Source organism: Carcharhinus amblyrhynchos, chromosome 18, assembly GCF_965287045.1.
Source record: "Carcharhinus amblyrhynchos chromosome 18, sCarAmb.v2.hapA, whole genome shotgun sequence".
NCBI classification, from domain to species: Eukaryota; Metazoa; Chordata; class Chondrichthyes; order Carcharhiniformes; family Carcharhinidae; genus Carcharhinus; species Carcharhinus amblyrhynchos.
In genome coordinates, this window is record NC_137341.1 from 49915917 (window position 1) to 49941160 (window position 25244).

General features: G+C 43.0%; 1 protein-coding gene across 2 annotated transcripts; it reads right to left on the minus strand.

The window, feature by feature from the left end:
* Positions 1–526: 526 nt before the first annotated feature.
* LOC145355112 (lipid droplet assembly factor 1-like) lies at positions 527–23061 on the minus strand. 2 transcript variants are annotated; one of them, XM_080206989.1, is made up of 5 exons: positions 22948–23061; positions 11298–11425; positions 5892–6060; positions 2081–2219; positions 527–1366 (listed from the first exon to the last, which is right to left on the minus strand). In XM_080206989.1, exons 2-5 carry the CDS (start codon positions 11391–11393, stop codon positions 1276–1278), a joined length of 495 nt encoding a protein of 164 aa, XP_080063115.1. In that variant the 5' UTR covers positions 11394–11425; positions 22948–23061; the 3' UTR covers positions 527–1275. The 2 variants fall into 2 exon arrangements, with proteins under 2 accessions (XP_080063115.1, XP_080063116.1); XM_080206990.1 differs by lacking the exon at positions 22948–23061 and adding an exon at positions 12996–13205.
* Positions 23062–25244: the final 2183 nt, after the last annotated feature.

Below are 25244 nucleotides of genomic sequence, written 5' to 3' on the forward strand. Positions count from 1 at the left end.
TTGTCTGCCACTCCAAGGAGGTTATGGCTCAAATGGTGTTGGAGAGTTTTGAAATTGCAGTATGTACATATTGTTCACTTAAAGCTACCATGCTGAATTGCACCAGCAGAGGGACTCTGTGAGCAGTAGCAGAGAGTCTGAGCCTAAAGGAACCATGATGCACTTTTAATGCTGGGCTGTCTCTGGTTATTCCCAATTCCAAGGACCTCGCACAAACCTAGCTCTACAAAACGGTACCACATATTCCTTTTCTATTCTATGCTGCTCGTTAGGCCCTGTAAGAATAGCCCGTCCTCGTGCTGCACTGGAACAGGCACTCAGAATGGAATGAGTTCCCAGCTCTTCAGGAGCTTCTGGCTGTTAGGGGTTTCACTGTCAAAGGCAAAGATGGCTTCACACTCGTGTATCTGGGCTTCCCAGTGCTCCATTACCATGGATTTCATCACATGTATTTATATATAAAACTGTTTCATGATTTTCACATCTGTTTCAACAAGTTATACAGAGCAATAAAAAACATGCAAAAGACTGAAAATAGTCAGTTTATTGTTTGGATTTTGACCTCTAGCAAGAAAAGGGATTACAAAAGTTGGAAAATGGAACATGGTTCTCTTTATATTTACTAATAAGAGGTATTAGTTGCAACAGGTCTTGCTTGTATACATTCGCCTGCATTCACACCATTTCCTCAATCCCCCTAACTTTAGAATTCTCATATTATTGCATACAGCAGTTTTTAAAAAATTGCTTACATCCCGACAGTGGAAACTCTCTCCCTCCAACCTACAATTAATTTTTAAACTACAATCTAACTTGTTAATATTTACTAAACAACTGTATTTTTAACAAGTCTATTGTTACAAAAGGTATAAAGTAAGTTATTGTGGATCAAGTGCATTAATATTGCTTTGTGCATCTGTTCTATTAATAACAGATTGAAAATGTTATTCTCACACAGCAGTTAGAACCCACGGGTATGACCTTAATCATCGCTGGTGCAGATACAACACATGGCGTGCTGTGCCCAAGAACTACATTTTCACATTAAGTTGTAATATTAAAACGTTAGGTTAAAGTTTAAAGTGTACAAAGGTTTCCATTCATAATGGCAATAAACAAATTGTTGAACAAATAGTGAGGACTTGCACCTGCCATTAACAAAGATGCAATAGTATTCAAAGGCAAAATGAAGCATTTCTCACAGAAGGAAAATAAGTGAAAATAATTCTTACATAAATGCAGTTTGCTACAGAAATTCTAGGGTTATTTTGCAATCTATTCCTTCTTGAGGGTGGATTTGGATTCAGGATCATCTGGGTATGAAATTGCTGAGTAGTCAACAGTTTCTTCTTCCTTACTTGGAGTGCTAGGGAGAAGGTTAAAACATTAATAATAATACGTACTGTTTCATCCAAATACATTTGCTGTGTTACTCTGTACAACTAAAATTACAACTGGGGGAGGGCACCACAGTAGCACTGCTACCTCACAGCGCCATGGATCCGGGTTCAATTCCGGCCTTGGGTCGCTGTCTGTGTGGTGTTTGCACATTCTCCCCATGTCTGTGTGGGTTTCCTCCAGGTGCTCCGGTTTCCTCCCACAGTCCGAAAGACATGCTGGTTAGATGCATTAGCCGTGCTAAATTCTCTCTCAGTGTATCTGAACAGGCCCGAGAGTGTGGCGACCAGGGGAATTTCACAGTAACTTTATTGCAGTGTTAATGTAAGCCTACTTGTGACACTAATAAGTAAACTTTTAAAACTTTTCACTTTAAGAATTTAGTGATTTAAACAATGTACAATGAGGGAGAATTTACTATGGCCAATTCATCTAACTAGCCCGTCCTTCCCACCGTGGGAGGAAACCGGAGCACCCGGAGGAAACCCACACAAACATGGGGAGAATGTGCAGACTCCACACAGTGACCCAAGCTGGGAATCGAACCCAGGTCCCTGGCGCTGTGAGGCAGCAGTGCTGACCACTGTGCCACCTTGCTTCAATAAGTGCATTGTTAAGTTAATACAGTAAATTCTCTACTAGAAATTAAATAGAATTTAAAGTATGAGTGAAACGTCCTTACCTTGAATGGTGATAATAATTCATTGTCGTGGAAAAGGTAAAAATGCAGATCGCCAGGAAAGAAGTGATGACCAATGAAATGAGAACCAGCCCACACAGAAAACAAAGAAGGACAACTCCTCCTATTGACAACATCAGGCCTGGGAGGACAAAGAACTAAATTATACAGGGTACTGAATGTTTTATAATGACAACCTGTCAATGTGGGAGACTTGAGAGCTAAACTTTTTTTTTCCACTTCTTGCAGGTATTATGGACTCACAATTTGGATTTCATTTTTGATCAAATGTTTATCTTCATCATGCCAGGGAGATGTACTTTTACTTTAAATACAAAGCAGTAATTACAGTACAAAATCAGAAAGTGCTGGAAAAACCCAACAGATCTGACAGCTTCAGTGGAGACAGAATAGACCCTTGAGGTTGATCTAGAAACAGAGGTTCTATTTCTCTCTTCACAGATGCGGTCAGATCTGCTGAGTTTCAGATTCCAATATTCACAGTATTTTGCCCCTCAGTAATTACAGTATCTAGAATTAGACAACTAATTAACAGAGAATAAAAATAATTTACAATTATTTACAATAGGATGCTGCTCTGATGCTTTTGTGATCATAATATGAATATATACAGAGGAGCCTGCAAATGGAGAACACCAAGCCAGGTGGTCAGTAGTACTAGAGGGGAATGCAAGTGGAGGACCCTGGAATAGGCGGCAGCTAGAGGGGAGTGCGTCGGGGGACCCTGGGACAGGCAGTCAGCAGCACCTAGAACCTAACATGCTGGCCTTCATAGCGAGGGGGATTGAATATAAAAGTAGGGAGGTCTTGCTGCAGCTGTATAGGGCATTGGTGAGGCCGCAGCTGGAGTACTGTGTGCAGTTTTGGGCGCCGCACCTGCGCAAGGATATTTTGGCCCTGGAGGGAGTGCAGAGGAGGTTTACTAGGCTGATACCGGAGTTGAGGGGATTGAGCTATGAGGAGAGGCTGAATAAACTAGGCTTGTACTCGTTAGAGTTTAGAAGAATGAGGGGAGATCTCATTGAGACGTATAAGATGATGAATGGGATGGATAGGATAGAGGTGGAGAGACTCTTCCCGCTCAAAAAAGACAGTAGGACTAGGGGGCACAACCTCAAGATAAAGGGGAGGCGGTTTAGAACGGAGTTGAGGAGGAACTTCTTCACTCAAAGGGTGGTGAATCTCTGGAATTCTCTGCCCGTTGAAGTGGTGGAGGCTGCCTCGCTAAATATTTTTAAGAAGCGGGTTGATGGGTTTTTGATAAGAGAAGGGATTAAGGGTTATGGAGAGAGGGCGGGAAAGTGGAACTGAGCCACGACAGATCAGCCATGATCTTATTGAATGGCGGGGCAGGCTCGAAGGGCTAGATGGCCTACTCCTGCTCCTATTTCTTATGTTCTTATGTTCTTATGTTCTAACATCACAAGAGAAACACAAGTTCATTGGTTTTTGAGAAACTGCCGTCAGGGAGAGTTATCATGAGCCGAGATGTAGAAAAACACATTATTTGAAAGAAGGAGCTTGTTGCATTTAAATAAGAAACACAAGCAATCAGGAAATAAAGTCGAGGCAAGTAAAATATAATTACATATATAAAACAAAATAAAATAAAATTAATGTAAGGGAAGCAAAGTAAAGTCATGGCAGGACAGCTCTGTCATATGGAGTGCAAGTAGTATGTGGGAAGTCACAGATGACCTTGGGGTCCTAGACAACCACATATGCATATGTCACCAGCTGTAGAACCTAGAGCTCCGGATATTGGAGCTCGAGTGCAGGGTTGGATCACTATGGCGCATCGTGAAGCTGAGAGCTACTTGGATAGCTTCAGAGAAGTGATCACATCATAGCTTAGGAGCCTAGAGGCTGAAAGGGAATGGGTGACCACCAGGCAGTCCAAGAAAACTAGGCAGGTAGTGCAGGAGCCCCCTGGAGTCCCACTCACCAGTTTTCCTTTTGGATATTGGTGAGGATATTGGTTCTTCAGGGTAGTGACATCAGAGGCAAATTTGTGGCATCAGAGAGGGCTCTGCTGTACAGGAGGAGAGAAATAATAGGGGAAAGGCAGTAGTGACACGGGATTTGTTAGTTATGGGAACAGACAGGTATTTCTGTGGCCACTAACATGACTCCAGGATGGTATGTTGGCTCCTTAGTGGTGGGGTCAAAGAGTCATTAACTATCAAGAAACTCAGCTAATGTTCTGGGACCCAGGTTCGAATCCCGCCACGGCAGACAGTGAAATTTGAATTCAATAAAAAATATCTGGAATTAAGCATCTACTGATGACTATGAAACCATTGTCAATTGTCAGAAAAAACTCATCTGGTTTACCAATGTTCTTTAGGGAAGGAAATTTGCCTTCCTTACCTGGTTTGGCCTACATATGACTCCAGAGCCACAGCATAACTGACTCTGAATTGCCCTTGGGCAACTGGGAATAGGCAATAAATGCTGGCCAGCCAGTAATGCCCATATCCCATGAATGAATAAAAAACTTCCTATACCAGCCACCTTATGGCATATTTACAGAAGAATTAGGTGAGATTGTGATGCAATGGTTATATCACTGGATCAGTAATCTAGAGGCCCAGGCTCTGGGGGCATGGGTTCAAACTCCACCATGACAACTGGAGAAGTTTAATAGTTCAGTTAATAAAATCTATAATATTAAAGCTAGCCTCAGTATTACTGTCCACAAAACTATCAATTGTCACGCAACCCTAGCTGGTCTGGTTCACTAATGTCCTTTAGGGAGGAATCTGCTGTCCTTACTTGGTTTAGCCTACATGTGATACCAGATCCAAGTCAATTCTTAACTGCCCTCTGAAACGGCCAAGCGAGCAACTCACACAGTTCAAGGGCAACAAATGGATAACAAGTAACAAATACTAGACTATCCAGTAATAATCACATTCCATGAAAGAAAAAATAATCATGAAAATAGATGGAGCTTAAGAAAGTTGTCTGCTTTCCCTGTATCTGTGTGTTTCTGGGAGAATTAATGTGAATTACTGTGAGCAGGCTCTAGGCAGCTGGGGAGCATACAAGTCCCAGGGAGGCAGAGAAAGTGGTGGGAGGCCACTGGGAGAGGTTTAGAGCTCAGAAAAATCACTGGGAGGCATTTATAGCTCGGTACTAGCAGGAGACTGGAGTTTGGAGAAACTTGGAGTAGTGCCAGTTAGTGAAGCTTGACATCTGCGAAAGAGCTGGAATTGAGCCAGTAATTGGAGGTAGGAGTGCAGCTTTGTGAATCCTATGGAATGCAGTCTCAGGACATGAGATTGAATCATTGGGAGGTGAGCAGTCACTGAGGCAACCCAGGTTGGAGAGGGGACTCGGAGACAAAATCTTCAGAAGTTAAGCATTGCAATCCTTCGTGAGGGAGTTAGATAGTGGAACTCTACAACCCTGCCTGCTATGGAATCAGAGGGAGCGAAGGGGGGACAACAGAAATGTCCATTGACTTTGGGTAGGAATTTCTGGTCTTGCTTGAGCGAGGTTGTATAATTCCGCCCAGAGAGTTTTAACAAGGCTTTTTGAGATTGACAAGATTAAGTATAATACTGATTGTTGACATCTGGGCATGTTGCTGAAAAATGCATGAATCTGTGTTGGTCGCACCTGCCCTTTAATGTGTAGTGTGGTGTGTGCAATCACAGTTTACCTGTTATTTCATATTTATCACATATTAATTCTGACTATTAGAGTATAAGTTAGATATTGCAGAATGTATTACAAATCGTTACTGGTCCCTCACTGGATTGTAACATATTCATGAAACTTTCAGTACCTTCCATCACAATGAAACCAATGCAGGCCAGAAGGGATGTAACCACTGCAAAGATCAGGAACAAACCAACTGGCACGGCTGACATTATGGTAAAAACTAATAGTAATAAAGCAAGGAAAGGGTGGTCATCCAGGTACTGACCCACAGAGGAGCTCATGAAAGCTGCAACCTACAAAACAAACATGTGAGAACAGAGATTAGAATGCAAAAGGAGTGAATTCACTCTTTGTACAACTGAGATGGTATAATTTCAGTTTAGCAAAGTAAAACAGTTGCGTGATTGGTTTTCAACTTAATTTTGACTTTCTTCAAAAAGGCTTAGGATTAATTCATTTTCTTGCACTTGTTAATAATAATGCATTTTCAAACGGTTATGTAAGTTATACATAAAGTACATAAGAAATACCAAATTGCAGTCAAAAAGACAGAAGAATAAGAACATAAGAAATAGAGGCAGGAGTAGGCCATCTAGCCCTTCGAGCCTGCCCCGCCATTCAATAAGATCATGGCTGATCTGATAATGGTGCAGTTCCACTTCCCTGCCTGCTCCCCATAACCCTTAATTCCCTTATAAGAACATACATAAGAACATAAGAAATAGGAGCAGGAGTAGGCCATCCAGCCCTTCGAGCCTGCCCCGCCATTCAATAAGATCATGGCAGATCTGTCGCTGCTCAGTTCCACTTTCCCGCTTTCTCCCCATAACCCTTAATCCCCTCTCTTATCAAAAACCCATCAACCCGTGTCTTAAAAATATTTAGCGAGGCAGCCTCCACCACTTCAACGGGCAGAGAATTCCAGAGATTCACCACCCTTTGAGTGAAGAAGTTCCTCCTCAACTCCGTTCTAAACCGCCCCCCTTTTATCTTGAGGCTGTGCCCCCAGTCCTACTGTCTGTTTTGAGCGGGAAGAGTCTCTCCACCTCTATATTATTGATCAGAAATCTGTGACTTAAACATATCTAACGAGGTAGCCTCCACTGCTTCAATGGGCAGAGAAATTCAAAGATTCACTACCCTCTGGGAGAAGAAGTTCCTCCTCAGCTCTGTTCTAAATTGACTCCCCTTTACTTTGAGGTTGTGCCCTCTAGTTCTTGTTTCCTTTCTAAGTGGAAATAATCTCTCTGCCTCTACCCTGTCTAGTCCCTTCATTATCTCATACGTCTCTATAAGATCTCCCTCAGTCTTCTAAACTCCAACGAGTACAGGCCCAATCTACTCAATCTCCTCATAAGCTAACCCCCTCATCTCTGGTATCAACCTTGTGAACCTTCTCTGCACTCTCTCCAAGGCCAATATATCCTTTCGCAAATAAGGGGACCAAAATTGCACACACTACTCCAGCTGCAGCCTCACCAGTACCCTGTACAGTTGCAGCAAGACCTCCCTACTTTTATACTCCATCCCCCTCGCAATAAAGGCCATCATTCCATTTGCTTTCTTAATCAACTGCTGCACCTGCAAACTGAGTTTTTGCGATTCATGCACAAGAACCCTCAGGTCCCTCTGCACAGTAGCATGTTGTAATTTTTCACCATTTAAATAATAGTCCAAAGTGGATAACCTCACACTTGCCAATGTTATACTCCATCTGACAGATCCTCACTCACTCACTTAGCCTATCCAAATCAGGTGAGTGCCTGATGAAGGGGCAATGCTCCGAAAGCACGTGCTACCAAATAAATCTGTTGGACTTTAACTGAGTGTTGTGAGACTTCTTACTGTACAATGCCAGCATCTCCACATCATGACTACCTGCACTAAAAAAGATGATCTCTAACTAATTTCGCATGCCTCTATCTTCAACTCCTCAACTTACCTTCCCCTTGCCTGCACCAATTGTGGCTGAATGGGTGCATGGACATCTTACTCCCAAATCTCTACAATACTGTTTTGGAATGAACTTATCAACTTATAAATAAAAGCAGCTCAGAGGCAATTTGTTTTATTCTGCTATAAAGTACCAAGCCCTCGACTGACAAAGGCCCACACAGTACCACTAAGAAGTAGAACTCAGTAAATTGGAGAAGCGTGAGGATGAAATCATGTTCCATTAGCCCATACTGAAGCTTCAACTTGCTATATTTCATTGCAGCATCTTCTTCCTAATTAATTTAGCTAGCTCAGAATAAAAATTGAAAAGCAAAAACTGTAAAATTACCTCCTAGATCTATTAAGATGTTGGAACAAAACGATTTTGGCATATAAATCAGAGTTAGAATCATAGAATCCCAACAGTGCAGGAGGAGGCCATTGGCCATCAAGTCTGCACCAACCACAATCATGCCCTATTCCTGTAACCCCATATGTTTACCCACTAATCTCCCTGACACTATAATTAATTTAGCAAGGCCAATTAACCTAACCCACACATCTTTGGAGTGTGGGAGAAAACTGGAGCGCCCAGAGGAAACCCATGCAGACACAGGAAGAATGTGCAAACTCCACAAAGACAATGACCCGAGGCTGGAATTGCACCCTGGGGCTGCGACGCAGCAATGCTAACCGCTGTGCTGCCCCACTGTTGTTAGCACACACAAATCACTAAACATAGCGACACAGATTAAAAGACCATAAAGAAGCATACAAAGGAAGGTCTTGTGGTGGAGAGGTTAGCATACCAGCCTCTGAGCCAGGAACGCTGGGTTTGAGTCCCAAAGGCCGAATGGCTAATGATGGTGCATTCATGACACCATCAAACAGTTGAGTGCATCAATACGTAAATCCTTCCAAGCACACCAGTGGCTGGCGATAAGAAAGGAAGAGACTCCTGGTCAGCCATGCTTGATGTGGAGTGGCCCCCCTCAAGCTATAAGCCTAGTGACCTGTTTCAGGAATTACTAGATATGGAAACAGACAAGATTCTGCCTTAGTGCCCCACTGGGTGCTGGAAGGGAAATGGAATTAGAAAAAGCATGCAAAGCACTGTGATTCATTTCTGCAGCAAAATTTTGAAAAGCAAATAATTTATATTCAATTTGTATAAAACCTTGGTTACAGCATAAACAAAAACAGAAAGTTCTGGAAGACTCCAGCTGGTCCAGGGAGAAACAGAGATAATTATTTTGAGTCCAATATGACTCTTCACTGGTAAGTTGGTTATACTCGGGACACTGTGAATTGAATGAAACAGAGAAGATGCAGAAAAGATTTATTAGGATCAGGTCGGAATTAAGAGATTAATGCTCAGAAAAGATTCAACAGGCTGATAAAGACTGAGAGATGATCTGATAGAGGTCTCCAAGATTATGAAAGTTATGAAACACCTCTACTTTCTCAGGAGGGTAAGGAAATTTGGCATGTCAGCTACAACTCTCACCAACTTTTACAGATACACCATAGAAAGCATTCTTTCTGGTTGTATTGCAGCTTAGTATGGCTCCTGCTCTGTCCAAGACTGCAAGGAACTACAAAACGTTGTGAATGTAGCCCGATCCATCACACAGGCAAGCCTCCCATCCATTGACTCTGTTTACACTTCCCACTGCCTTGGCAAAGCAGCCAGCATAATTAAGGATGCCACGCACCACAGACATTCTCTCTTCCATCTTCTTCCTCGGGAAAAAGGATACAGTCTGAAAGTCTGAGGTCATGTACCAACCGACTGAAGAAATAGCTTCTTCCTTGTTGCAGTCAGACTTTTGAATGGACTTACCTTGCATTAAATTGATTTTTCTCGACACCCTAGCTATGACTGTGACACTACATTTTGCACTCTCTTGCTTCCTTTTCTATGAATGGTATGTTTTATCTGTTTAGCATGCAAACTGCATGTGACAATAATAAATTAAATCAAATCAGAAGTTTGGTAAGGTCTACATTGTGTTACCCTCACTGGGTATGTAAGGGTATATAAGGGTCTCATATTTTGGGACTGTATATTTAATTTAGGATAAAATGAAAGGGGTTGTGTGACCTGTGCTGAAATCTTCCTGACAACAGGCCAGGCTGATAGAACTATTAAAGGAAAGCCTGGGTTAGGGCAATTAAAGAAAGGCTTAGATTGTGTTACTGGGAAGAAAGGCACAAGGTATTCATATTTGTGGACAATTGCGAATATAACTGTGAAGTCAGTGGATAGATTGTAGCCTCAAAGTTCTAGGGAAATGGTAAGAATGTCAGATTATAAAAGGGCACACTTTGAACTGTCTCTTTAATTCCAGGATAGGATAGAATTGGGTCTAAAAAAAAAGCTACTTGGCATTTCTACTTGGACACAAGGCCCATGTGATTCATGCTGTCATGGAGAAGAATGTAGAGGAAGCCATTATGATGTTTTGGTCACAGGCTTCCCTGAATATCAGTAATTATCACACAGATAGGTTAGACTGCTTGGATCTGGAACCGACAGAGAATGGAAGACCAAAGATCTCTAAGTTTGCTAATAAGGAATGTTGTTGGAATTTATATTTTCATTCACAAAAGGTATCCATCGATTACTTTCCTGTTTCCTGTCACTGAGCCAATTTTGGATTCAATCTACCATATTATGAACTTGACTGATTACTCTAAATTTGGTGTTAAGTGTAGCTACACTTACACCTTTTTTTAAACCCCCTTTCCTATTCTGCGTGAAAACTCTATATCCAGGGATGTTGAGATGCCCCTTTTGCCCCTCCTTAAGCCAAGTTTCTGTAATACCTATGATATTATGTTGCCATGTGTCCCTGTGCCATCAGCTCATTGGCTTTATTTAATATAATTGCATTTACATATATACCTTTTAACACTGTCAAATTTCTGCGCTGTACACTTTATAACCTGTGCTGCTTCTGCCTTTCAGAGCCACTTACTAATTCTTCTTCTCCTGTTTCCTGTTCTGAAATTGTACTCATCATAAATAAAGATGTTGAATATACTGATTCAATAAACGTGTAGAGAAAAGTCAGTCACGATCAGAGGATGTGGAGTTGCCAGCATTGGACTGGGGTAGGCACAGTAAGTAGTCCCACACCAGATTAAAGTCTAACGGGTTTATTCGGTAGCATGAGGTTTCGGAGCGCTGCTCCTTCATCAAGCGAGTGCAGGATTTGTTTCACAAACAGGGCATATATAGACACAAAGTCAATTATAATACAGTGGCTGGAATGTAAGTCTTAACAGCTAATCAAGTCTTTATAGGTGCAGACAATGCAAGTGGAGAGAGGGTTAAGCACAGGTTAAAGAGGTTGCCTACTGAGTAATGTTTAGCCTAAGGTGATTATGTATAGGTTACAGTAAAAGTCTTAAAAGCTCATGTGATCCTTAGAGTCAGTCAAAGGAATCTCGTACCTCTTTAAAAGTATTGACCTCCATGGGATCACAACAATAGCACCAGGCTCTTAATACTTAAACATGTTGTCTGAATCATGCTTAGTTCCTGCTCTTAGTTTGGAAGTTATGAAGATACATGTGAAGGGCACTGTACCTTTGAGTTGCTGTTGATTGTATGCAACATTGCATTGAATCGATTCTGTAGGTCTTGAATTTCTCGTGATAGTGGTAGCCTTTCAGAATTTGACATTTTGCCCTGTAGTTATTTCCAGCAGTATGAATCTGTACAGAAAGAAGAAAGGAGTTTTTTTAAAAGCAATGCATAGATCTCATTTGTTAAACACAATAAAATGGATTGGGATTATAGGTGGCTTGAAATGCGCAGCTATGGTTTCTGTTAAAATTTTAGTACCAGAGCAATCACACAAATAATTCACACCAACTAACATTCTGAACGACTATTAATTGGAAATTTCATGTAATTACATTTCTCTATTGCCTGATTACAATAAAATGGTGAAGTAAAAAGTTATTTCAAAATATAGGCACGTCCATCGGATCAGGCACATTTCTAACCATCCAAAAGACTAATTCTTGCTATATAAGGAGTTAAAGTTAAATATGTAAATATATAATCTACATCATGAGTGACACAAGACCACATGAAAGCAGGGCATGGCAAGAAATGGTTCTATATAAAGCCTCGAGCTGAGTTTATATTGTACATTGTTAGCCTATTGTTCAGTAAAAGTGAGGATATACCAACAGCATCACCACCAGTATTATCTGCAAATCTAGCCCCATGATGACCACATCCAAGATTCACAATGACAATAACAGATGGTGGCAATGGAAAACCACGACCAAAACAGCAAGAAGTGAAAAGCCTAGTGACTGCAAGGAGTAGCAAGTCAAGCAACTGAAGGACATGGACGGCAAGAGAATATCTCCCATGGAACTCCTGTAACATCAACATTAAGAAGGACCAGGAAAAATACCCTATCGTTACCAGGTACTTCAACAATGTGGAAGGCCTGAATCAAGTGGAGAAGTGGCAAAACTGGAACTGCCAGGATTTGATGAAGTAATGGAGCTGTGATCTGACCCTCTACTCGCCAGCCAGCTTGGCTGAGGCCTCCTCAAACTCATTGACACTGATGTTGGCCTTTCTTTTCCTCAGGTCTGTGTTCATTTCCTTATGTCATGGGGCATTTTGCCCAGTACGAAGACGAACGAAAGACATGTGATGAGAAGGGATGGAGCAGAGATAGATAAGACGCATGTGTGTGGTGAGTCCTCCCCAGCAGGGTCAGAGGATGGAGTATGAGCAATGTGATAGATAGGTTGGTGGTGATGTGAAAGTTCAAACCAGCCTCTCACCCATCGACTCTGTCTACACTTCTTGCTGCCTCAGAAAAGCAGCCAGCATAATTAAGGACCACATGCACCCCGGACATTCTCTCTTCCACCTTCTTCTGTCAGGAAAAAGATACCAACGTCTGAGGTCAGGTACCAACCGACTCAAGAACAGCTTCTTCCCTGATGCCATCAGACTTTTGAATGAATCTACCTCACATTAAGTTGATCTTTCTCCACACCCTAGCTATGAATGTAATGCTACATTCTGCACTCTCTGCTTTCCTTTTCTATAAATGGTGTGCTTTGTCTGTATAGCACGCAAGGAGTAATACTTTTCATACTAATACACATGACAATAATAAATCAAATCAAATCGATCGTTGATACGTGTCCCCCACTAATGATCGAGAGAGATTCGTGAAGAGAAGAGCCATATGAGTGCTTGGTGCCGTGATGAGAGTTTGATAGTGGAGGGAGCTGAAGGATGACTTACCCGAGCAGAGAGGATGAGATCGTTCATCCTCTTCCTGAACTGGACGCCACTTTGGGTGCATTGCCAGCTGCACTGATCTGTTCTGCGACAGATGCAAAGATGTGAGGTTGGTGTGCTTCTTGGAGTTATTCCTGGGATACAAGACATGCCTGTGTACCCGCAGTCCTTTGATGAAGGCTGCGAAGGTCTGATGGATGAAGCGTGGTGCTGCCTTCTTCTTGAGACTGCAAGCCCTGTTCTTCTGGTTGCCAAACATCTGTGACTTTCTCCCGAAGACAGGTGAACTGGAGAGAATCAAGATGTGTGTGTTGGACTGGAATTTAAATATTGTGCCTGGATCTTTGAACCTGCCAGCTGACAGTGAGCAGATGAATTAGTTTCCAATGCACCAGCTGCTTCAGCACAATATTCGCTTGTGCATAATTAATAAGCTTCCGAGCACTGAATCGGGCTTGAGTTCCCACCATTTCAGCCAGCGGGATGAGCACCACTGAAACTGCCCATTGTTCAAATCTAGCATCATTAATGTGTTATATATTTAAAAGGGTTGCAGGTTGCTTTAAGACCTGATCAATTGATTTGATGGTGCCACAATCTGCTGCTTTACTTTCAATCTGTATTTTGTATAGGCAAGACCTCCTGGAACAAATTTGTTGTTATTAGTTTGAATCAACATGAGCAAACTATGTCCTTTCTTCTTGTGTAAAACCCACAACCCCTAACATAGTTAGCACAGCCGTGCCACTGACCTCTTGCTCAAAGCGGGCAAAGAATGCATTGAGCTTATCAGGGAGGGGTTCCCTGTAGCCGGTGATTTTACACGCCTTCATTTTGTAGCCTGTTATGTCTCACAGACCTTGCAAGGCATAACAGGCTACAAGATGGTCTGTAAGACATAAAAGACTACAAGATGAAGGCATGTAAAATCGCCACCTCCAACACATCCCTCCCTGTTTTGAGCAAGAGCATGTCCTCCACCCTGGTAGCCATGTATCGGGGATCACCATTGCAGATGTCAGAACAGCCTTCTCGAGGTCAAGCCACAGAAAGCCACTGGCCCGGATGAGCACTCAGATCCTGCGCAGATCAGCTGGTGGGGGTATTCCCAGACATCTTCAACCTCTCTTTACAACAATTTGAGGTCCCTATCTACTTCAAGAAGACGACCATCATCCCAGCACCTAAGAAAAACCAAGCAGTGTGCCTTAATGACTATCAGCTGGTGGCTCTGGTCGGTCCGCCTTGTGTCCAACGAGGGGCATACACACGATGGGTCGTACTTGGACTGCTCTTGGTTGTTTAAGATTGGCCTAGTGCTTCATGTCGTTAGTGTGTGCCTAAACTGGATCAGATACTGGGCAAGATGACAGCCCAGTGACCATCACTGATTGCTGTGCAGGCACATGGATTTGGGCCAGTGTCTGTGGGAGTGTGCGCATTCTCCCCGTGCTTGCGTGGGTTTTCTCCGGGTGCTCCGGTTTCCTCCCACACCCCAAAGATGTGCTGTTCGGCAGTAATAAATTGTCCCTAAATTAGTTTCCCTCAATGTGGATGGCCATAAAACATTAGCCAAGGGTTATGGGTGGAGGGGGGGACTGGTGGTGTTGGGATGGCGGCGCGGACTCATTGGGCCGAAGGGCCTGTTTCCCGGGCTGTTTTTGTTCTTTGTACATCCATCATTATGAAGTGTTTTGAAAGGCTAGTCATGGCATGAATCAATTCCAGCCTCCTGGACTATCTGGATCTACTACAGTTTGCCTACCACTGCAACAGGTCCACAGCTGACGCCATTCCCTGGCCCTGCACTCAACCCTGGAACCCTAGATAACAAGGACACCTATGTCAGACTCCTATTTATTGATTATAGCTCAGCCTTCAACACTACTATTCACACAAAACCCATCTCTCCAAGCTCCATGGCCTGAGCCTCAACACCTCCTTCTGCGACTGGATCCTGAACTTCCTACCTCATAGACCACAATCAATAAGGATAAGCAACAAGCCTTCTCCACGACCATCCTGAACACCAGTGCCCCACAAGGCTATGTTCTCAGCCCCCTACAATACTCCTTATACACCTATGATTGTATGGCCAAATTCCCCTCCAATTCGATTTTCAAGTTTGCTGATGGCACCACCATAGTAGGTCAGATCTCAAACAATGAGACAGAATACAGGAATGAGATAGAGAATTTGGCGAATGGTGCGGCAACAATAATCTCTCCCTCGATGTCAACAAAACGATGGAGATTGTCAGCGACTTCAGGAAGCATAAAGGAGAACATGCCCCTGTCTACATCAACTGGGACTAAGTAGAAAGGGTCGAGAGCTTCAAGTTTTTAGGTGTCCAGATCACCAACAATCTGTCCTGGATCCCCATTTCAACACTAAAGAAAGCCCACCAACACCTCTACTTTCTCAGAAGACTAAGGAAATTTGGCATGTCAGCCAAGATTCTCACCAACTTTTACAGATGTGCCATAGAAAGCATTCTTTCTGGTTGTATCACAGCTTGGTATGGCTCCTGCTCTGCCCAAGACTACAAGGAACTACAAAAGATCATGAATGTAGTCCAATCCATCACGCAAACCAGCCTCCCATCCACTGACTGTGTCTACATTTCCCACTGCCTTGGCAAAGCAGCCAGCATAATTAAGGGCCCCATGCACCCTGGACATTCTCTCTTCCACCTTCTTCCATCGGGTAAAAGGATACAAAAGTCTGATGTCAAATACCAACCGACTCAAGAACAGCTCCTTCCCTACTGCTGTCAGACTTTTGAATGGACCTACCTTGCATTAAGTTGATCTTTCTCTACATCCTAGCTATGATTGTAACACTACATTCTGCACTCTCGTTTCCTTCGCTATAAATGGTATGTTTTGTCTGTATGGTGCACAAGAAACAATACTTTTCACTGTACGTTAATACATGTGACAATAATGCATCAAATCAATATGTAATGAAAAATTCCACCTATCAGAAAACTGTTCTAGATATACTTTAGAAATTCACTGGCTTTACAAGAGATCTTTTGCACATCTCAGCTGTGTGAAACTTCAAATCTTTCATTAACTGCTTTGCCTTTGTTACATGCTTCTGATCTTCACAAGAATGTATAATCTGAGATGTGACATGACAATTTGAGTTCAGTAGTGACACCACCATTCTTCTTCCACTAAAAAGACAAAACATAAACTTTTCATGAACAATATAAGAAAAGTGCCCACAACATTCATTCATAAAGATCCAACTCTTGATTGCCAGTATAGGGTCACCTACAATACATTGCCTTAAGTTCTTTCACACACATGCTTTTCAAATTTTGAGATTAATCTTTCTACTTGTGATTCCAATAGGATCAACACACAATGAACTTTATTACCTTTGAGCTTTTTTATGGCTGTGCCTAATTGCAGTTTAAATTTTATTCCACAATTTGCGTGATATTCTCTTTTATCCGTTATGGAGAATGATAATTGCACTAGGCCACAAAGCTGTAACACAATCTTTCATCTCGGATTACAATACAATAAGCAATTGAGTATTGCTTTTAGCTTCAGGGTGTTCTCCAAATTGTGATTATTTTGTGCAAACTTCAAGCCTTTGATTTTGTTGAACAACTAAATAATTGCTGGGTAACTATTTGACATTAGAATTCCTCTGTTTTCTATTGCAACCATTTTAGATAATATCACTAACCACATACTTAGTTTAGAATTGGTGGGAATAGAATCACTAATAATTACCACAGAAATATTTCTATATCATAAGCCTGGATCTTCACAGTGCTGGAGACTCAACAGAGCTTCGAAAATGGCAACCTGGCCTTGGATTGGAAGTCACACACCTACTTCTAGCAAACAAACGAAGGAAATTGTCATCGACTTTAGGAAACATAAAGGAGAACATGCTCCTGTCTGCATCAACAGGGACAAAGTAGAAATGGTCGAGAGCTCCAAGTTTTTAGGTGTCCAGATCACCAACAACCTGTCCTGGTCCACCCATACCGACACTATGGTTAAAAAAGCCACCAACTTTACTTTCTCAAAAGACTAATGAAATTTGGCATGTCCGTTATGACTCTCACCAACTTTTACAGATTCTGGTTGTATCTGATGATACAACCAGAAAGAAAGCATTCTTTCTTGTATGGCTCCAGCTCTGCCCAAGACTGCAAGGAACTACGAAAAGTCATGCATGTAGCCCAATCCATCACACAAACCAACCTCCCATCCGTTGACTCTGTCTACATTTCCCACTGCCTCAGCAAAGCAGCCAGCATAATTAAGGATCCCATGCACCCCGGACATACTCTCTTGCGCTTTCTTCCATCGGGAAAAAGATACAAAAGTTTCAGGTCATATACCAACTGACTCAAGAACAGCTTCTGTCCTGTTGCTGTTAGACCTTTGAATGGACTTACCTTTGATTAAGGTTGATCTTAATTAAGACCTTTCTCTACACCCTAGCTATGACTGTAACACTACATTCTGCACTCTCTCATTTCCTTCTCTATGAACATTATTCTCTGTATAGCAAGAAACAATACTTTTCACTGTATGTTAATGCATGTGACAATAAATCAAATCAAAAACCCATTTTACTATAGGGGAAAGGGGGCAGGGTGTGATTCACTTATGAGGAAAGCCTATTACAAACATACAAATTAGGAAGAGTAGGCTATTCAGCTCCTCAAACCTGCTCTGTCATTCAATAAGATCATTGCTGATCTGATGGTGATCTCACTCCCACTTTCCTCCCTACCCCGATACCCTTCGATTCCCTTGTCAATCAAGAATCCATCCAACTCAGCCTTAAAAATATTCAATGACCCAGCCTCCACCAGTCTCTGAGAGAGCTCCATGGACTCAAGATCCTCAGAGAAAAAAAATTCTCCCCAGCTTTGTCTTAAATTGAAGACACCTTGGGCAGGATTTTCCGGGCGCCCAAAACCGGAAAATCTTGCCCGAAGTCAACAGACATTTGCATGGTCCGCCGCTGCCCACTGTGTACAAAGAACAACACAGCCCAACGAGCCCGCGCCGCCATTTCAACATTGTGAGTCCCCTCTCCACCCATGACCCTTGTCTGTGCTTATGATATTCCACATTGGAAACCAGATTGAAGGGAGACTAATCTAGGGACAATTTGTTACACCAATCAGCCTAAGAGCACATCTTTGGGGTGTGGGAGGAAATCGGAGCACCCAAAGAAAACCCACGCAAGCATGGGGAGAATGCGCAAACTCCCACAGACACTGGCCCAAATCCATGTATTTGCACAGCAAACAGTGATAGTCACTGAGCTGTCGTGTTGCCCAGCATCTGGTCCAGTTTAAGCGTACACTGATTCCTGTGGTGGGCAGGATGGGAAAATTACCCCCCCCTTATTTTAACTGTGTCCTTGGTTCTACCTGCTCTCACAAGGGAAACATCCTCTCAGCATCCATTCTGTCAAATCTCTTCAGGATTTTATGTTTCAATAAGATTGTTTCTCATTCTTCTAACTCCAATAGTTAGAGGCCCAACCTGTTCAACTTTTTTGCATTAGATAAGTCCAAAGATGTGTGGGTTAGGTTGATTGGCCATGCTAAGAAATTGCCTCTTAGTATCCAGGGATGCGTAGGTTAGAGGGATTAGTGAGTATAATATATAGGGATATGGGGGTAGGGCCTGGGCGGGATTGTGTTTGGTGCAGACTCGATGGGCCAAACGATCTCTTTCTGCGCAGTAGGGTTCTATGATTCTATAACCTCTCCCATCCCAGGATCAGTTGAGTGAACCTTCTCTGAACTGGTTCCCATGTAACTATGTCCTCTTTTAAATAAGGAGAATAAACTTGTACACTGTACCCTAAGTTTAATCTCAGCAATATCCTATAGAACTGTAGCAAAACTTCCCCACTTTTACATTCTATTCCCTTTGCAATAAGGTCAACATTCTATTTGCCTTCCTATTTACTTGCTGTACCTGCATACTAACATTTCATGATTCACGTAGCTGGACCTTCAGATCCCTCTGCACCTGAGAGTTCTGGAATCTCTTCCCATTTAAACAATACGCTGCTTTTTTATTATTCCTGCCAAAGCGAACAAGTTTGAATTTTCCCATTTTCTATCTGCCAAACTATTGCCCAATCACTTAATCTATTTATACATTTTTGCAGACTCCTTATGTCCTCTTCATAGCCTATTTTTCTTCCTATCTTTCAGCACATTTTGCAACCATACATTCAGTTCAGGTATCCAAGCCATTAATATAAACTGTAAATAGGTAATGCGCAAACACTGATTCCTGTGACACTCTACTCATTATGGCCTGCCAAACCAAAAATGACCTAATGTCTACTTTGTTAGCTAAGCAATCCTCTGTCCGTGCTAATATATTACCTCCTTACACCATGACCTCTTATTTTCTGTAGTTATTTGTGATGTGGCACCTTGTTGAATACCTTCTGGAAATCTATGTATGCCACATCCACAGGTTCCTTTAATCCACAACGCTTATTACTTCCTTAAAGCAATCTAATAGTCACCTGAACTCAGCAGGGCCATTCCAACTCAGTACTGAATTCAAACCTGAATTTGGCTGCTGCAAGGGCCTTAACCTTCAAACAAATGTGTGGAGTAAACGTAAATACTCTTTTTGGGCAGATAACAGTCATGACCCGAAGGTTTTTAAATCCTCCCAGTACTTAATCTTAAAAGAAAGCCTGGCTGTAGCTGACAGCACAAGTTTTAAAAAAGTCAGCTAGATAAGTCATGTAGCATCTGTCTGAGCAGTTTCAGTATTACTTTGTTGACATTTCTCTAAGGGCTACTTATTAGTGTTTGGCTGACTTCCAAATGCTATAATCACCACAGCAGAGGCCGATGATCACAGTTTGATTGACAGTTTAAAGAGTCTATTAAAGTTTTAGCTGCATTTGGTGTGGTATAAACGCCAGTATGTTTGTTTTTATGAGAGATTAGTCACTTGAGATTTAAAAGCTTTGCATGGGCTTTCATGCATGAGAGTTTTTTTGATATAGTGAAGGCTGTATTAGAGTTTTAGAATTTTATTTGATTTCATCTCAACATGGCTTCTGAGATCTGCCAACGGTGGATATTGAGTGAGCTGGCATCTTGGGTTTAAGGGTCAAGTAGAATGGAAGGATTGGCACAAGTTGGCACAAAGGGTATAAGGGATTATGTGGAGGGGTATGAAAATTGGTGAGCAGGTGACTCTCTATGGAGAATGTTTCATAAGCTTGCTTATAATTGGAGAAATAAGATGTTACAGGATTTGGGTTAGACTACTGCTAGTGGTGAACAATTATTCAATTAATAATCCCTATTAATCCCTTCATGAAAGATTTTCTTGGTACATGGATGCCTCTGGTAAAGAAACTTTTTGTACATTTTGGAGAGAACTAAAATGTCACAATGCCAATCAAAAGACTGCCTCAACACTCGACTATCCCTGTAACCACCCACACAGCGTTTGCGTGGGTGGTCACACAACTCCATCCAAATTGCACCCTTCTAACAAGGCAGGGCTGTCGAGTTAGGAAATTTCCTATTCTCTTCTGTTAGCCTACCAATTTCAATGTGCACTGCTGGACTGAAGGAATTATCACCCTGCGTAACAGTCTCAGTAATCTATTTGGAAAGCACAGCTAGTATACAACTCAGTGGTAGCCATTGTACAGATAAAGCATACACAGGGTTAAAAATGGAGATTTCATTCATACATTGACATCATAACCTAATTAACGTATAGTGGCACAGTGGGTTAGCACTGTCGCTTCACAGCATCATGGACATCTTTGGATTATTTCCATTTATAAATTTTTCACTATCACGATTGCCAAATCAGTGGGTCATGCCTGATTCAGCTCACACTAATCACAAACGTTGATGAAATGCAGATGTTAGTCTGTGATGCTGACACAACCAAAATGCTGGAAAATCTCAACAGATCCAACAGCATCTGTGGAGAGAGAATACAGCCAACATTTTCAGTCTGGATGACCTTTGTAGTTTGATGGGATGGCTACCTCTTATTTTGCCACTGGTGAGAGGCACCAGATACTTGTTTCTGTCAACTCGCTGCCAATCCATTTCATATTTTACAGATGATTGGACGTAAGGACAATTTGTTGTGGTTTAATTTTGTAATTAGATTCACCTCCTTCACTACTGCCTTGCAGTGCCAGGGAACCGTGTTTGATTGCCTGCTTGGGTGACTGTGGAGTCTACATCTTCTCCCCATGTCTTCATGGGTTTCCTCCAGGTGGTCCGGTTTCTTCCCACAGTCCGAGAGATATACACTGGCCATGCTAGATTCTCCCTCAGTGTATCTGAACAGGCACTGGAATATGGTGACTAGAGAATTTTTACAGTAGAATCCCTACGGTGCAGAAGGAGGCCATTTGGCCCATTGAGCCTGCACCGACCACAATACTATTCAGGCCTTCTCCCGGTAACATCATGTATTTGCCCTGCTAATCCCCCTAAAACCAAGGGGCAATTTAACATGGCCAATCAACCTAATCTGCACATCTTTCGATTGCGGGAGGAAACCCACGCAGACACGGAGAGAATGCGCAAACTTCACAAAGTGACCTGAGGCTGGAATTGAACCTGGGTCCCTGGAGGCTCTGAGACGGTGCCACCCTTAGTACTGCTAACGTGAGCCTACTTGTGGCACTAATACATAAAACGATAAACTTTTACTTGTTTGTGCCAACATCCCTGCCAGTCCATTTCATATTTGATAGATGATGGTTGGACCCAAGGACAGTTTGTTGTGGTTTAATTTTGTAATCAGGTTCATCTCCTTCACTGCTGCCTCACGGCACCAGGGAAACAGGTTTGAGTCACTGTCTGTGTGGAGAATGCACATTCTCCCTGTGTCTGCACGGGTTTCTTCCAGGTGCTCTAGTTTCCTTCCACAGTCTTGGTTAGGTGGACTGGATATGCTAAATTCTCTCTCAGTGTGCCCGAACAGGTGCAGGAATGTGACAACTGGGGGGGATTTTCACAGTAACTTCATAGTGCAGTTTTGGGCGCCGTACTTACGCAAGGATATTTTAGCCTTGGAGGGAGTGCAGAGGAGGTTTACTAGGCTGATGCCGGAGTTGAGGGGGTTGAGCCATGAGGAGAGGCTGAATAAACTAGGCTTGTACTCGTTAGAGTTTAGAAGAATGAGGGGAGATCTCATTGAGACGTATAAGATGATGAATGGGATGGATAGGATAGAGGTGGAGAGACTCTTCCCACTCAGAAAGGACAGTAGGATTAGGGGGCACAGCCTCAAAATAAAGGGGGGGGGGGGGGCGGTTTAGAACGGAGTTGAGGAGGAACTTCTTCACTCAAAGGGTGGTGAATCTCTGGAATTCTCTGCCCGTTGAGGCTACCCCGCTAAATATTTTTAAGACGCGGGTTGATGGGTTTTTGATAAGAGAGGGGATTAAGGGTTATGGGGAGAAAGCGGGAAAGTGGAACTGATCCACTTCAGATCAGCCATGATCTTATTGAATGGCGGGGCAGGCTCGAAGGGCTAGATGGCCTACTCCTGCTCCTATTTCTTATGTTCTTATGTATGTAAGCCTACTTGTGACGCTAATAAATAAACTTTTACTTGCTCCTGTCAACTCCCCACCAGTCCATTTCAGGTTGGGGCCAGAGGAGAGTTTGTTGTGGTTCAATTTTGTTCATCTCCTTCAGGGGAAGGCAGCTTCCACCATCACCGGGCCCCGCATAGCAACGGGGAAGAGGAGCGCTCGCGCTCCCCTTAGCAACCAACCGCCTCAGGCGCCTGCAGTCCGGGTCCTGGGGCGATGGCGGCGGCGGCGGCGGGGGGAAGCTCCGAAAGCTGCGATCCCAGCCCAGCCCCGGCCGGCAATCCCACCCGTTCCTGTCAGAAACAAGTCACCAGCCAACTCCTCACCCGACATCTTGACCCACCTTGCTGCTGCTGCCGTCCCGGGAAGGCCCGGCTTCCTTCCCTCCCCTCACCCCTCTCTCTTGTCTCTCTCGGCTAATGGAGGCCGCGGTGGGTGAGAGGGGAGAGGGGGGGGGGGCGGCGGGAGGTTGACAGTCCCGCTTTAATCACCTCTCCTTCCCCCCCTCGCAAACTTCACTCTCCTCCCGAAAGAAAGGCTGAGAGCCGGAAGCGGTGGCAGTGGTTCCGGGGATCGGGAGGGATGTGTCTTCGCCGCCTGACGGACATCAGTCAGTGAGAGAGGAAGCGGGGATCTCCAGCTGAGGTACTGTCTGCTTCCATCTGTCTCCTTCCCCAGGAGCCGCGTCCCTCTTCATAATAAAGGAAACACTTTCCCCCGAAAACACTGAGACAAGATTGTCCTTCACTTGAAAGTTCTCACCCTCATCCCCCCCTTCCCACCATCCCATCCCCCCCCATCCCCCCCCCCATCCCCCCCCCATCATCCCCCATCCCCCCCCCATCATCCCCCATTTTCTTCCATTTGAGGATTCTGTCATTTCCCTCTAATTTATTCCCACTTGAGGACTCCCATCCTCATTTCCCCCAATTTCCTTCCACTTGATTCTCACTCTCATTTCCCTCCAATTTCCTTCCACTTGAGAATTCTCAGTCTCATTTCCTTCCATTGAGGATTCTCACTCTAATTTCCCTCCACTCGAGGATTCTCACTCTCACCCTCCCATTTCCTCCCACTTGAGAATTCTCACTCTCATTTCTTCCAATTGAGGATTCTCACTCTCATTTCCACCAATCGTCCACCACAAAGGAGGTGGCAACATCATCTTTGGGCCAGCATAAGATGCCATGATAATCATGGACCCTGTTAGATATTGGAATTGTGACAATTCACTTACCTTGCATCTTTAGAACATGGTTACTGATAGAAATTACTGACTTTCTAAGTTGGGCACCTCCTGATCCATTCAGGCCAAGCTGAAGTCTGGCCATTGCAACCTTTGGGAGCTATGTTTACCCATGCCTGACAGCAACAGGATTTCTACTTGGTGTAGTGGGAATCCATAGTCATCATGGTCAGGAAATTTTGAAACTGCATTTTCTATACAGGGAAAATCCTTAGACTTGAAGTACTCCCATTACACTTAAAATTTTCTGTGATGAGTGAGCATGAGTTGTGTAGATCATATAGAAACCCGAGCAACCAGTGCAGCCCATCGTATGTACTTCTCTATTTTGCTATCCAAAACTGTTGGTCCTGGCTCAAAAAGCCATAGATTGGAGTCCAACTCCAAATTTTTGAGCACATAATCTGAGTTGGCACTTCAGTGTAGTACTGAGGGTGTTCTGCACTGTTGAAAGTTCTGTTTTTTGGAAAAGATTTTAAGTGGAGGCCCTACTTCTCCCTCTCAGGCAGATTTTAAAGATTGCACGGAATTTTCAAGGAATAGCAGGGGAATTTTCTCGGTGTCCTAGCCAGTTCCTCAACCAATATCTAAAAGATGATCTCATTCATTTCTTTGCTATTTGTCAGACATTTTTGTGCACAAGTTGTCTTCAATGTTTTGCCAAATTGAAACCAACTTCAAAAAGGACTTCAATGGTTATAAAGCACTTTGGAACATCCTGAGGTTCTGAAGGGTTCTATAACAATGAAAGTTCTTCCATCTTAATCGCACCTGTGGACATTTTCTTTGAGTCAACCTACTTGTTCTGATTGAATAGAGAGAAAAAAAATGACTTGAAGACATTTAACACTACCCAGCCTTTTAGAATACAGCATCAGGCAAATAATTTGGGAATACTTCAATCCTTGTACAACAGATACTGGAATTAATTGCCCAAAAACATTTATCAGATTATCACATTGTAACAGAATACAATGACTTGATTTATTGTCACATGTATTAGTATACAGTGAAAAGTATTGTTTCTTGTGTGCTATACTAACAAAGCGTACAGTTCATAGAGAAGGAAACGAGAAAGTGCAGAATGTAGTGTTGTAGTCATAGCTTGGGTGTACAGAAAGATCGACTTAATGCAAGGTAAGTCCATTCAAAGGTCTGACAGCAGCAAGGAAGAAGCTTTTCTTGAGTCAGTTGGTACGTGACCTGAGACTTTTGGATCCTTTTTCCTGACAGAAGAAGGTGGAAGAGAGAATGTCCAGGGTGTGTGGGGGGTCCTTAATTATGCTGGCTGCTTTGTCGAGGCAACGGGAAGTGTAGACAGTCAATGAATGGGAAGCTGGTTTGCGTGATGGATTGGGCTACATTCATGATCTTTTGTAGTTCCTTACAGTCTT